Here is a 15,590-nt window from a genome sequence, read left to right on the forward strand (position 1 = left end):
TTATTTTCCCCACAAAAGTAAATAGCAGTAAAAATCTTAAATATAATATTTGGGAAAGCATTTGATCTACTTTGTTAATGCTTATGGTTTACCTCTTAAAAGTAAATGTCCTTAAAAACTATTTTCCTTTTTCACGAGCTTAGCATATGCTTTCTAGATATCACCTAGATTGTGCCAATTAAGAGCAATCCAATTGTGTCATACCCCTTTTATTAAAAACATAAACTCAAATATGAAAAATGAATGAAAGAGTCCAGCAGATTTTTATTAAGCAAGATGAAAGTGAAGTCACAAACACAGGTCAGCTTTTAAACTCAGCCAGCATTCTGGGGGTCTGGAGGTGCCTGGTCCTTCATCAGAGGCAGCTTGTACGTGGTGCATGTTTGGAAGGGCGAGGTCCCTGCTTGAGAAATCAAAGCTCAATTCAACGGGTCCTACTGGAGGCACCAGATAACAAGCTAAGTGACATCAGGGCAACACAGCACAAAGAGGGAAGCTGACAACAATTCAGGAACTTTGAATATTCAAGACAATTAGCTTAGTACTTCAGGTCAAAGATGCTACTGTTTATGGGCAATTAGCTATTAAATGGCCTATTTCTGTCTTCTTTCACAAATTCATAGAGATTAAAGATAATCTAAAGAGATTAAGGCCTTAATCTTTAATCTAGGTGAGTAATTGCATTTGTAGGAAAAGCATAAGAACAAATTCTCAAAGGGTCACTATAAATAAAAGGCAGTAAAAAACACTGCTTGGTCTCTGGGCGCCAAGGATAGCTGGCCGGTTTGTTCCCAGTTTACAGGTATTTTTGGCAGATTGATCTTAACATATACAGAAACATTTAAATATTTAAAGATCATTTGAAAAATACACTGACAATTAAAACTGAACGTCCACATGAACGTCAAGCAACTCTTATTGGGGACTACGTATGTACGTACGTGCATGGCACAGCTACAGCGTCACGCAAACCACGCCCCGCTCTCTCCCCTGCTCCCACGTGCTCTGTTTTGTTTTGATTTGCTGTTTTTAGCTTTGACTCTGCAAGTCTTTTTATGAATCACATGTAAGGCTCTAAGGCTAAAATAATAGTTCTATTATGGGCCTCACATAGCTATTCTTGAAGTTTTTTCATCTCACTTTTGGGGGGCACATGACTTGCACACTCTTAACCATGAAGCATTTGTGAAAATACATACCATTCACTTTGCACAGAGTCATATTCTTAAACATGAGAGGCAATATCCAGATTCACATGCATGTCCATAATGAAGCTTTGCTTTTAAAAATGACTCAAATTAACACCAGCATTATTTGCAGCTTAATATTTTGGCCCCAAAACCACCAATTCAGGGATCACACTTCATTTTCATCTGCAATACATGTATCGGCAGCATAAAATATGTATGCAAAGAACACTGGGAAATATTGTTTCCTATACAAGTGATCAAGGAAAAAAAAAACCACAGTGCTAACTTTGTTCTAGTAGAAATATGCTTCATTGTGCCCATGTGGGATTAGATTTGTTGAAAGGTAGTTTTATTACAGGGAACAGAAGCAAAGGAGCAAAGTGTGAGCAACCCAGAAGAGGGATTATATACTCATTTTTATTTCTTATGCTGTAATTTAAATAATCAGTCTCCATAATTTCTGTTTCTAGAAAGTTTTCCTCTTTATCAGCTATCATGTATGTATGGGAATAATATTTCACCTTTACAAAATGGAGTGAGGGATTTCAGTTTAGGTGTGATATACACTGATTGGGTAATTACTCAAAGAAAGCAAGAAGAAGACACATCAAATTTGAAAGTGTTCACTTTTAAACATTAAAATAAGCGGCATGTAAATAAAGGAAAATATATAATCACCACTTCTCAGCTTTTTATCAATCCCTTTGTCTCTCTTCTTCTAGAAGATTCTATGAGCACTATGTTGCTCAATCAGAAGTAACCTCACTGCTCAAATATCATCCTAGCTTTAATGTGCATTATCATAATTTCAGTAGATTCACACTCAAATCCTTTTAGTGCCAGAAATTATCAAGTCATAACGTTATTAAACACTTAGCTCTTCTGGAGAGGTCTGGGCAAAATTTTTACAAGAAATTTAATTTGTCATTTAAAAGTTATCTCATAATTGTGGTAACACTTTTTAAAGTAACCCTTTGGAAAAAACTTATGATACCCAAAGGCACTAGTTCACAACAAGGGGGTGAATGACTGAAGAGCAGACTAACAACAAAGCTATCACACAAGCAGCGGGCACACATACAAGGATATTAAGAGGATAACTGTTAAGCTTTAAAGTTATTCTAAAAGTGGCACTTTTCACGTTGGTACAAAATGAAAGTGCTTTAAGATGAAATTTTTATGCATTTTTTTAAAGCTGATCTTAACCCCCTGAAAATAGGGGGTTATAATGAGAACACTGATAGACTCTAAATCATAGTGGCAATAATGGTGGGTGTTGCTAAAACGCTTTGTATGTCTGTATTTTTTTAGTCTGTCTAATGTTGATAGACTTGCTTTATCTATATGTGTATCATTAGTGAGATTTGCTCTTCAATTTTTTACTAGAAAGTTACAGCTCATTTAAAATAGCTGGTAGATACAGAAAGCATAAATATACAGTAAGTTTAAACACTGATTGTACTAAATGCAACAATACAAAGAAGCAAACAGAACACAAATGGTAACACAATAAAACTGTATTACATTTGTGCTTCAGATATTACAATACATTATATACAATAGTCCAAAATAAACATCTCATGCCAAGTGACACAAAAACGAATAGCAAGCAAAAATCCAGCAATATGTACATTACTTTTTTCTTTAATAATAAACATTCAACTCTGAACTGGGCAATTTCACTACATACAGATGCAGTCCGCCTTTTATTTCATATATCCATCCTGCTTTCCTATATCTACGCTATTCAGTAGGTTGTGTCAATTCTTATATACACGTGGAGCAAAAAAGATAAAAGAATGTAGTGCTTTGTATTCTTAATGGGGTGATGTTGATAGATCAGCGAACCTGGGGTGCATAACCTTCTTTCATTAAACCTTCCTCGTAGTCCGTCTGGCAAAGGATCATGTTATTCTTTAGGAAAAATTTGTCTCCAACACAAAACCTGAAAATATTTTTAAAAATAAAATGTGTTAAGACCATTTCACTCAGATACATAGATTTGAAGATTTCTTTTCTCAATGATAATTTCACTTTGTAATTCCCTGAATTTGAAAGCTTGGCTTAGAATGTTGCTCTTATTATCAACATTAAAACATTGCAAACAAAATTTGAAATCCTACCTTTATATATAAAAATCATAGGAACATCAAGGAAGATGCATTGGGCAGCAAACATATTTTTTTAAATTTTTTATTTTACCACACTGAAAAGTAAAAAGAACTGCTCTATGTATACACTCATTAAACTAAGAACAAATGATAATATTTCACTGCAGTGATTATGGAAGACTTCATGATCCACTTTATTTCAAAAAGGCATTAAAATGAATCAGACAGTTAGAAAATAGCCCATTTTAAAGTTTTCCATTTAAAGTTTCCTCTTACTCTGTGATTAAAATGGGATTAAATTCTGGTAATTTGGAAGTGATCATTCTGAACTGAAAGTTATTTTTAGCACCAGACTCTGACTGATGTGGGGCCATATTCCTTTGTCTGTGGCAAGTTCATAAACTATAAAATAGTAAATATCATTTCCTTAATTGAACACTTTCAATTAAACCTCAGGGCATAACCTGAACACACTTTTTAATATTACTATGATAAATAAACTATTGCCCATTACTAATTATTATCTTATTTGATAAAAAATTGTTTAATGTTCAAGATTGTAATGTTTTCAGTAAGTGCTATTTTTGTATAATTTCCCAGTGGTGATACTTTAAACACAATTAAAGTCAGAAATGAATGCTAGTGCTGTTTCCGGTACATTTAACAATAAAGTAACTCTGGGGAGATTTGTATATATTTTTAATTATAACAATTCAACCTTCAAACAGCAGTGTCTGGTAGAGTTGACTCAGTAAAACTACTTGTAATTATACACGTTGACCTCGCTGACCTTTGATAGTGGTCTCTCTTTATCAGATAGTCAATTTCCAATGATGTTCAAGCAGAAATCTTAGTGGATAGATTAAATTGTGTAGTGAAGCCACCCTTTAAGGTTTTGTGAAGTTGAAAGTTTAAATGAGGAGCAGTTGGACTGATTTACATTTGCAAAGACTGGAATGCTAGACAAACAGAGAATCTATTTATTTTCCAACTGGGTAGCTTTGGAAATTTATCCTTTTTCTAGCTTAAGTAGATAGAGGGAGAAAATGGCGTAATAAAAAAAGTAGATTGAAAAGAATTAGCTTTCCTCTTAAAGAAGATTGGTCTGTTTATTTGTGGAATTTACTTTTTTCCCCAGGATTACTGCCTGCTGATGAGGTTGATTGAAAGTACAGACTCTGTGTTAATCATGGAATCTTGGAGTCATTTGTGGTCAAAGCTACTGGATGCCCTGCACATTCAAGTTTGGGCTTTAAAAGTACACCTTTTTATTGATGGCACACTGTAAACTTTAAATATTGTGCTTAAAAAGTGGTGTTGGAATAAGAGAGTTTGGGCAGATTACCCTGATTACTAACACATGTTGAGGAAAAGGACGGTCCTAATGGCCAATGTGAAGACTTAACTTTTGTGAGGTTATATAGAATAGCATGTAGAATATATGTGATTAGTGTTCAAATTTTCACTTGATATTACTATTGAAATTAATTTGAACTAAGAAGCTAAGAGTAAAACATCCCATCAAAAATAAATATGTTCCATTAAACACTCTTGTGCTTCTGCTGATACTACTGAATCTTTTTTCCTGAAAACCAACTAAATTGGAAATACTCTTTCAACTTCCTATTGTCTAATAGAATTTTGCTTTAATTTTTCAACATATTTTTAACAATCCCCCAAATTCTATTCACTATCAAATGAAAACATGTTTATTTGCTTTTTTTGTCGTGTCCTGTAATGTCATTCTTACCTTCAGAGGCCTTGAAATGTAGATAATTGTTATTTGTAGATTTATAAACTCAGGGTAATTTATAGTGAGAAAAAGCAGTGAACCATGACCCTGTGGATCTGGCCTTGCTACTATCACCTACGCATAGCAACGCACGTGGCACATTTCATACTTCTGAGTTAGTTCTCTGTGAATAAGCCACATCCTTGGATTGTAGGAATGTTATAATAAGAAATATGTGAAAGGTAGAGAGGCATATTGCAATAAATAGGGTTCAAATCTCAACTTTCCACTTAATGATACTGAGATAAGATTTTGATTTTTCTTATTTGTAGTATCAGCTACTTTTGTAATTTTGCCATAAAAAGTATGTGAAACCTTACCTCAATGTCTGGAGTGTTGGAAATTAAAATAGCCACCTTTTATAATGCACTTACCATATGCTAACGCTAAGTGTGTATATATGTGATCCCATCATTCCCTTCAATCAACCTAAATCAGAGATATTATCATTTGCCTTTTTCAGTGAAAAACCTAAGGCTTCCTCCCAGCATTTAAAATACCTGCCCAAGGTTTCATAGCTGGACGTATGAGGTGGAGGAAGGAAAGGAACCAGGTTTCTTTGGATCTAAGACCCATGCTTTTACCTCGAGGCAGCACAGCATGAGGCTACAAAGTTACACAGACCTTTTTGTATGTGTGTTACAATTATACCTTTTCATAACTTTCAAAAACGTCTGCCTGCCATTCAGTGAAATGTTGGTAATATAAATGAAATTCATCTGAAATACTTCTCCTTGAATATTTTGTCTCTAATACATTGTCAATTGGATAAAGTACATTTTATGTGCACTTCAATTTATACTCAAAGGTCAAGATGAAAGAGAGAATGGGTGAGGGGTGTCACAATCACATATACAACTCAAACAAAACAGCCCGAGAGCTCTGGTGCAGAGAAAAAATGATGGCTGGGATGCAAATAGAATTGGTGTCCTCCTCTGAAATGTTTCATATATAAATGAAGCAATTATAAAAAAACAGGAATGCAGATCTGAGACACTTAACAAAATAATCTGTAACTGTGATTTTGTAAGGCAGGCTAATTTCCGATGCTATGTAACTAGCTCCTTCAGAGATTTAGCACTTGCAGTAAAAATATTTAAAAAGTAGGGATACTGACAGTATTTTAATAGGTAGGGCTAAAATTCCTGAAAGTAAACTGATAATCTTTCTTGCAATCTAATCTTCATTACTTGTGATACAGTCAGTTCAATTAACTTTTTGTTCATTTTAAAAAGTACATAAAAGAATAAAAAGATGCCAAATCAGATTTTTAAACCATCTAATCGTGATGTTTGGAATTAATTACAGACTTCATTTCCACATATTTTGAAGTGATTCTAGTTGAATCCGTGTGGTCTTAGACAGTTGAAAAGTACAGAATAAATCATCCCTGTGTTATATGGGGCTTAGAGTAGTTTTGAGCAGGTTTTCAAAAGCCTCTGCTAAGAAGCCTCCATGTGTAACATCCTTTCTAAGAAATGAGACAGTTAACTTAGTCGTCTTCTTTTCCTGAGGTTACTGAGTGTCACTTACTAATTTTCACTTCAACAACAATTTAAAACGGAGAGTGTCCAGTTCATACATCCAATGTCTCTACCTTCCTATTTACCATGCTCAGTTACTAAAAGATGGAGATTTCCATCCTGTACTTTGTTTTCAGTAAGAAGCATGGGTTCTAGGCCCACTGTCTCATCACTACAGAATGGTGCATACATTTGCTGTCTCTTCCCAGTGAGAGCTCAGCTGCTATTACACACTTCATTCGTAGCAATCGTTCCAGCCCCAAGTTAGACTAACACACTCTGAGTTCTGCTGGAAATGATTTGACACCTACCTTACTGTAACACCCCTGTATCTAATCACATTTATATCCACTTGGCCAAAAAATAAAATACTCCTCTTGAAACAGCTTTCATATTGGCTCCAGAGACTAAAACCAGACTGCCAAAGTTCAAATCTTGAGCCTACCATTTTATACCTGTGTAATCTTGGAATAGTCGCTTAATCTTTTTGTACTTTAGTTTCCTCATCTGTAAAATTAGATCAATAATAGTACCTATTTAGGGGTTATTTTGAGTATTAAATGGGTTAGTATATGTAAAACAGAATACTGTCTGGGGTATAATCACCACTATATAAGAATATATCCTCATTATTATCTGCCAGGGATAACCTTTTCACCTTTGCTTAAAAGGTCACCTAACCAGGGATGTGGTTAAAGTTTCCATCTAACTTAGAGTCTAAACATTCTTTAGTTTATTCCTCCATCAATGTTCCCTGACCACATCAACTCATTCTGATCTTTCCAAAAACAGTTTTTATTAATGTAGCATTCACTTACTTTGGCATTTCAAATTTTCTCATAAGTGTGTAACAGGTTTCCCAATGTGGACAGGAGTGCTGGGGTGAGTGACCACGAGTTTTACTTGTTTTGATCCCTCTGCAATACCACTATCATTGTGCAGTCGCTGAGGTGGGTGGTCAATAAATATTGGTTAAGGTAGATTTATCTCAGAATCAAATAGCTTTGAAAACCAAAGATAGTTCAGATGGGGTAAGTTCCATTTGTACTCATTTTTACTTTTAATCACTGACTTCCTATCTTTACAATTTCATCTCTGGCTCCTCACTCCTCCTTATCACTTCCAAACTCTCGGCCTAATCTCAGAGCACATGAAGCTACTTCTAATTTCCTAAACATATTACATGCTTTCAACCCCCCCATGCCTTTCATGCTGTTCCATCCGTCTGGGAGTCCCTTTCCTCACTGCTTCTGACCCTCCTCTCCCCGACACCCCAGCAGACACACTTCTGCTATCCTAACTAGTCTTAGCGAGTTCTTTTATGAAACCCAGCACATCAGCATGCGCTGTTTTCCTAAGACTTCCAGGATGCGCCTCTCTTCCCTCGGGATGGATGTCTTTAGCATCAGTTACACTCTCCCATGAGTCTCTGATGCCTGTCTCTCCCCCAGCTCTGAATAAATGAAGAGAGAAACTAGATTTTACTCCTCTCTGTTCCTACAGATCCAAGCACAATGATTTTATTTTTTAATGAAATAAAATGAAATGTTTTCTTTCCTACATAGTTGAGGCAATTTATTACAAACAAGTACATCTTTTCCTTTTCTTATAAAACCACCATTTAGTTTTACACAATTTTCTAAGAGGGAGAGGCCTATTCACCTTCAAGAAGTTAACCATTACACAGAATTTTCCACTATGAAAGTAGATCCAGGTTATTCTACAAGACACCCAAGAAAACCTTCAAAATAGAGAAATTTTAAGATTTGTAATTCAGGACTCTACATTCTTAGCCATTCCCCTCTAAAAAGAGGAGAGAGGGTATATGTAAGGGAAAACCAATCCTGAAAAGTTGTTATTGCTAACATTTTTAAACATTCAGAAATATTATGATATTAATAATATTTTGATTTACAAGCTACCATGAGATGACTGCTAAATAACATTCAGAAGCAGATATATGCTACCACAGTTTCAAATGTCAATAACATTTGCTTATGGGAAAGTGTCTATAAGTTACCTATGTGTCTTGTGTTTCACTTCAAGTGCAATGCTATGTCACTGATATGGCTACCGAGCTCATAGGCTTCTTTGGCATACGGCTTTAGGGAAGATGGTTTCCTAAGGCAATGTCAAAGTCAAAGCAGAACCTTCCATATTGAAAACCTTCTGTATTGAGAGAAACAAAATTTGTCCGCTGTGCTTGGCTGATGAAGATTAGTTGACTACCTGCATTAAAGAAGTTTGTCTTGTTAAGCTGAAGTGACAAGACAATAACTAAGTGCTAATTGTGCATAACCAGAACTAAAGATATGCAGTCCCATTATGGCATGTAATAGATGAAGCGAACATAGAAATATATTAGGTATTTTAATAATGATACTAGAATAGCATTTTGCAGCAATAATAATGTGAATAGTTTTAGAGTCAAAATTTAGGAATGTTTGTCGTACTTGACTGAGTTCTACTGAGGAGACAGTCTTAATTGTGAGTGTAACTTTTTATTTCAATGGTGAGATAAAATGAAACATGATTTGTAAATAGCTTGAACAACCTACAATTATTCTGCATCACAGTGAATTTAGCCCTGGTTTAGCACTTGAATAACATTTTAATTTTCCGTGTATAACATGGATAAAACAGGTAAGCTTTTCCTAATAGAAAAAAATGGGCAAACTGCCATACATTGGCAGTTCCCTAAATAAAGAAATAGCAAAGGGCCACTGGTAAGCAAATGCATGCTAACTGGAAATTATAATGAGATACCATCTTCCATCACTTAAGGTGACAAAGATTTCTCTCTAAATAATTCCCGATGTTAGAGTAAATGTGAGGGAATGGCCAGTTTTTGCATTTTTGGTATGAGAATAATTGTTGTAACTTTTCTAAAGAGCATTTTGCACTGTATAACAATAGCCTTTAAACTTTTATTTAATTAATTTTAAATAAGCCTTTAAACACTTTTCCTAATTAATTTTTGTTCCTGTGAGTTTATCCTGACACAGATTTTAGTATTTGTTTGTTTATAAAGTCCATATGATATTAATAATATTTGTAATCTAAAAACTTGAAGAAATAACCTATATATCTGATCATTTATTATATGAAGTTCTATTCATAAACTGAACACAATAAAAGCTTAAATGTCTTAAAAGAATTTTTAACTATAGGTAAAAAGACATACTCTATTAAACAAAAAAGTCAAATATTAAAGATTAGGATTCTCTCCTGTTTCTTTCCTTTAATCTGCTCAAATGTGATATACTATATATCACTTGTCATATATGTATGAAGAATTGTACAGCTGACTACACACCAAAATATTAAAATATTTTCTCTTATAATAGTAAGAAAATAGTGAAATATGAGACAATGTTATTTTTATCTCTTTGTATTTTCTAAATTTTTACTATGAATATGTAACCTTTTTATAAGTAGAAAAGCAGTAAGTATTACTGCGTGAAGCTAACTATTGTTCATGGATGCTACTAGTGGATCAATAAGACAAGGAAACAGAGCATTTTAAATTTACTAAATATACTTTTAAAATGTATGTACACACATGTATAGATGCATAGATGTGTGTCTGCACTGATGTGCGGACATTTGTATTTGTTTATCCATACCCTTACAGACAATAAAGAGCATGTGCATTTGCCACTTTATTTCTGGTTAAATGTCACTGTAGACTGAATTAAACTGCACTGACTCTAGGCATTTGTGGGGAAGACTTGATGTTGTGAGATGACTTCTTGAATTATTTCCTGGATAAATTATACATGACAAGGTAGACCGAGTCACATTCTGAATATCTATTTGGCAGGAGACATTATTGAGATATATGTCTTGTATAAAAAACAAGGTAATGAAATATTATTTGGTAAAAGTTATAAATATCAAGGAAAAAGAACTAATTTTTGAGAGCTTATTGTTCTATTTTCTAATTTCTACTTCTATTAATAATTCTAGTTTCTAAGAACCTTTTCCTGGTACTTACATACATCATTTGATTTTCAAAATCTGTTAGACAGGCATTAGTGTCTTTATTTTAAGGGCGTGAAAACCGAAGTCAGAGAGATTCAGCAACATTCTCAGAGTCACAAGCTCATGCACAGTGGGGCTGGAATCTGAATCCAGGTCTCGCTGTAAACATCGTGTTCTTTCTACTACCCTGCAGGGCCTCGTAAGATGCTGCATTGAACAGTAAAGCAGGGGAAATTACAGTAACTTAGAACTTGACAGAGCTAATATTTTCTGACTATATACTATGTCCAGGTGTTTTCACACTCACACAGGATTTATTTTCATGAAAACCCATCAAGTGTACTAATTTTTGAGATGTATTTTTAATGATATGTACACTTCAATATTCTAATATACTCTGCATTTATTACATAAAACAGGTACCAGTGGTATATAGTTCCCACTGGAAATAAAATTTATAACTTTCAATAAAGAAAAATGGGATGAAGTCATAAGACTTTAAGATGAAAGAATTCTCTGCAGTTGACTAATCCGGCTCCCTTATGTTATTAATGAGAATACTGAAGTCCAGAGAGCTAATATTGTTGGTTTATGGTCATACGTCTTGTTAGGGGCCAAGTCCCAGACCAGAATTTAGGTCTTTCAATTTGCTGTGCCACACTCTATTCTCCAATGCCACCTCTCCCATGCTGATAATTAGCAATTAATAATTGCTAACAATCTCTAGCTTTGTTCACAAAGAGACTTGAAGCAACTTAAGAAGCACATATAAAACAAGGTTAAAATGCTAAATTTCTTATGCTGAATAAGAAACCAAAATAGGGTAACTATAAATACAAATAGTGAGATGAATACCCATTACCTGCTAAAAATTCATGTGCATTTGCCACAGTGCAAATGTGTTTGCTCACAGAAGTAGTTCAAAACAAAGACATTTTAAACCTACTTTAAAAGACAGTAAAACATTAAAGAAAATAATGAATAAGAAGAAGATTTAAAGTTTATAGAAGTGTTCTCATTTCCTATCACATCCTGTGATATGATGAATATCTTTTAGGTAGAAATAGAGTTTTAAGACCTTTTCCTCAGTGGCTCGTTTATGGCACTCAATGAATGTTTGCAGAACATAAAAATGCTGAGATTAATTGTTTTAAGTAAAGTGTACTGATGTATAATTCACACCTGTTAAACAGCCAGAGGAGAGAGTTTTACTGGTTTTTAGAAGACACAATGAGATCTGAGTACCTCTGATTACAGAGCTGGCACGCAAAGCAGTCCAGGTGGTAAACGTTGTCCTTGGCGCGCATCACCATCTCGAAGGCAGGAATGAGCTTGCTACAGGCAGCGCAGTTCCCCGTTACACCAAAGAGCCTGGAACAGGAAACAGTTTTTTCAAACTGTAATTACAGGGAAGTGGGAGATGGCCACTAGAGAAGACGCTAAGGCACTTCGTAAAGCTCTCGGTGCGCCATGCTCTAGGATGTACTCAAGTGAGTTTTATCGAGGTATACACATAAATATTCCTTGGTGATACACACTCAGTTGACTTTTCTTGACGAAAATTCTATGGTGTTTGAGAAGAGAAGGAAAAGACAAATACATTGGGAAGCTTACGCAAACAGAAGTCAACAGGGGTGAATTTATAGCACAAGTGTACTTGTTAGAATATGGAGTAAATATAAAAGCAATGTAACTTTGATCCTAAAGCCACATATTAAACATTTTAGGTGGGGAAAAAACACTTGAATGACTCACTATTTTTGTCATCTAGTTACTAAGTGGTTTGCCATTATTATTAAAAGACCACTTATGAACAAGTAATTTATATAGTCAAGAAACATTACAGGCGTCTGCACCTTACAGCCCTATACTGTAGTTATAGCTATGATTATGTTATTCAGGTAGGCACATTAAAGTAAATGAGGCTGTAAACTATATGGAGCTAGATCATAAGTAGAAACATAATATACTGTAAGAACCACCGGAATTGTCTGGGAAAAAAAGATATTTTTTTAAAAATCCTATTTGCAATAGATTCCTATAAATAGTTATTGTAGTGACCTAAAATATAGCACAACAGAACATGTCTCCATAGTTTCATAATGGGAAGAAATAAAATATTTTATTTATTTTCACTGGCAATATTTAAACCAAGTCTCCTTAAAATTGTTAATGTTGATGAAGAGTTATTACAAATAATATTCAGTGCATAGTAGTTAATGCACTTTTTTTGCTAGGAAGCAAACTAGATGAAAAACACCACATCTGCCAGTTTCCTTTTTTTCTCCAGCATCAGGCTGACAGGAGGAAATATAATGGCTCTCATGGGAAAGACCAAATTAAAAGCAGTTCTAAACTAATGAATTCAAAGGTGCTGTGGAGAAAACTCATTTTAGTTATAGAAATGTACTTTAAAGAATCTTAGCCTTTCATTTTATTGAATTTAAGGATTACGCACAAATGTGCTGAAGTTTCTCTTATTACTTTCTATGTACTCCAAAGATAGGTCTTTGCTTAAGGCATGCATATTCATTTTCAAGTTCCTAACTATTTCCTCTTCTTACCAGGCTAATGACGACTGGTGCAAAGAGTTGGGGGCATGGCTTCGAAGTGTCTGGCAAAACTTGTAATAAATGTGTAAGCTTATGTTTTTGTTAGATTGTCTCTTGAAGAACTTAAGTGCCTTGAGGGTAGAAACTACAAATGCCTTTCGAATATTTGCTAGCAGAATCTGTACATTCGATAAAAAGTAAGGAGGGTTCATATTCAAGAAGACTAAATTAAAAATTATTACACATGTATTTTCCCTGAAAAAAAAATCATGGACGGGGACAACGGGGTGGCGATTGTGGGGGGAGGGGAGTATTATGGAGGATAAACAGTAATGGGAAAAATACAATGAAATAATTAAAAAAGAAAAAAGAAAACAAAAAAAGAAAATCCATTTTAATATGCTTATTCTAAAGAATATAACCCTAATAACCTTTTTGTCACAACGGGATTATCTCAGTTTACAATCCCTATTCTAGGAAATAATTTTTTTAAAAGAATCTCATTGAAAATGTAGTATCTTGCAGCTCCTACTGGCATCATTAAAAATGAAACCATCACAAACTGTAGCTTTCATCCTGTTCTTTTGTCAGCAGATTTCCCCGTTCATTCCAACATCTCACATTTACTTTTCGATGTACTTCACGTGATCTGTTTGGGAGTCACATCGCTTACGTATGCCATTTGATTCTTCTGTGTTTTTTTTTTCTTGAGAAATAAGAAAATCTTAAAAGTTCTTTATTCCATGAATATAGATGCACTTGTGGATATAAAATGCGATTAGTGTGAGAGAAAGCAGTTTTTAAGAACTAGTCAGTTTGCTTATACCTAATAAACATACACACACAATGCCATTTTGAAATTCCGGACATAGTTTCCCCCAATTTCAATTGCTCTCGCTAGCTGAGCATTTATCAGCTACCTGATTAGAATTTGTTTCCACACAAACCATTGATCATCAGCCTATTACTAGGCAAATGACAGTTAATTACCCACTACATTAACCACTGGGACCTGAGACCTGCTTCTGCTGCCATCAGTCAACATGATAAATGTGGCAAGTTCAGTAATGCATGGCCAGCCCTGAGCTGCCTGCTATACTGTGAACAACCCTCAATCTCACTTCCAGGCCCAGGAAAATCTATGGCAATCTGCATAATTACAAGCTCTGGGTTAATAACAGACAAATGATTTGTTGCATCTAAACAAAGTCCTTGGAATGGTCCTGGTCTCTGGTGGTTGCCTGTACAGCGTGCTGCCACGGGTGTACTTTCCAGTACAATGTGCACAAAACAGTTCCCTGACATCACAGCCTTGCAGTTTGTTGCCCTCCAATTTATGGATTCTGCATATGTGATTTTTAATCATTAAAAGACTCTTGGAGCAATATTATCTTAATTATTCTCTGCTGTAACCAGGGAATTAGGCTTCAGATAAAATTTTCTTCTTCCGTGCACCCTCCCTGCCTCGCTGGAGGCTCCATCAGTTCCCATCTACACCTGGACTCTGAAATCCTAATGATGAATTATTGCCCCTTTTCCTAAGAGGGCGAACCTTACAAGGGAACATTTTACTGAACTGTCAGCTCACAGACTGAGTGCGGAGATGCGGAAATCTGATCTAATTTACTGCAAAACGATGCATTTGTTAGACTTTTTCCTCAGTTTGGTCCAAGGATCAAGAGATCATCCTACAGCCACATTCAAGCTCTTCCTTTTCTCAGTGGGGCAAGCCCAAGATTCTCTGGGAAATGAAACAAAGTCCTGTTTTACAAAATGAGTTTTTCCAAATAGATAATATAATCCTTTGGTTTTTGAATGTGACATTTGGGCTCAGGCAAAAAGAATTAAGGCACGCCTGGCCTTCATTTGTAAGATTTTTGCAGATACATCTAGGAAATATTCAAGAAGAGTCTTTTAATTATCTAATTCATTTAGGCTATTCATAATCCTGCAAATCCTGGTAACCCTTTCACTCCCAGACTCATTTACAAGGGTGTCAGTTCTGATCTACTTTTCTGTTTAAGTTAGAGATCCCTGTAATCTCTTGTTTATAAGGTTTATACAATATAAGCCTCACATAAAAGGAGGGCCTAAGTATATTTAGTAAGTAGCACACTGAGACAAAGATTTATTTTAAAAAGAAGTCACTTTGAAATGCTGACCTAAATAATCATACAGTCCAAACTCATAAATTCATGATAAGGAAAAAATGTTATTAATCCATTTTGCTCATTTTAAGATGTCTTACAGAGTATTAAAGTATGGCAGGGGTTAATTTGCCAATTTATGGGCTACATGTTTCCCTACCATTTATGCCTATAATAGGCTTTAAGCAATGTGCCCTTTATCTTGTTCGTGACACACTACCAAAAGTAGACTTACAATACAAAAGGTGACATCTATCATCTATACAGTATCAATGCATATTATTTGCAGAA

At 34.8% G+C, this 15,590-nt stretch overlaps 1 protein-coding gene across 13 annotated transcripts in view; it reads right to left on the reverse strand.

Moving 5' to 3' along the window:
• Nucleotides 1-257: 257 nt before the first annotated feature.
• The window catches only part of LMO3 (LIM domain only 3), a 227,741-nt gene continuing 212,408 nt past the window's right edge, over nt 258-15,590 (reverse strand). For 12 of the 13 annotated variants that reach the window (XM_037136610.2, XM_037136605.2, XM_037136609.2 and 9 more), the window contains 2 exons: nt 11,846-11,971; nt 258-3,135 (listed from right to left, as the gene is read on the reverse strand). In XM_037136610.2, the coding sequence (XP_036992505.1) occupies nt 3,030-3,135; nt 11,846-11,971 (232 nt within the window). In that variant the 3' untranslated portion in view covers nt 258-3,029. Of the gene's footprint in view, nt 3,136-11,845; nt 11,972-15,590 lie in introns of those variants that run through there. The other variant, XR_008390982.1, reaches the window with a different exon arrangement.

Source organism: Artibeus jamaicensis, unplaced genomic scaffold (genome assembly GCF_021234435.1).
Source record: "Artibeus jamaicensis isolate MK-2021 breed Jamaican fruit bat unplaced genomic scaffold, CSHL_Jam_final contig_233, whole genome shotgun sequence".
Taxonomy (NCBI): Eukaryota; Metazoa; Chordata; class Mammalia; order Chiroptera; family Phyllostomidae; genus Artibeus; species Artibeus jamaicensis.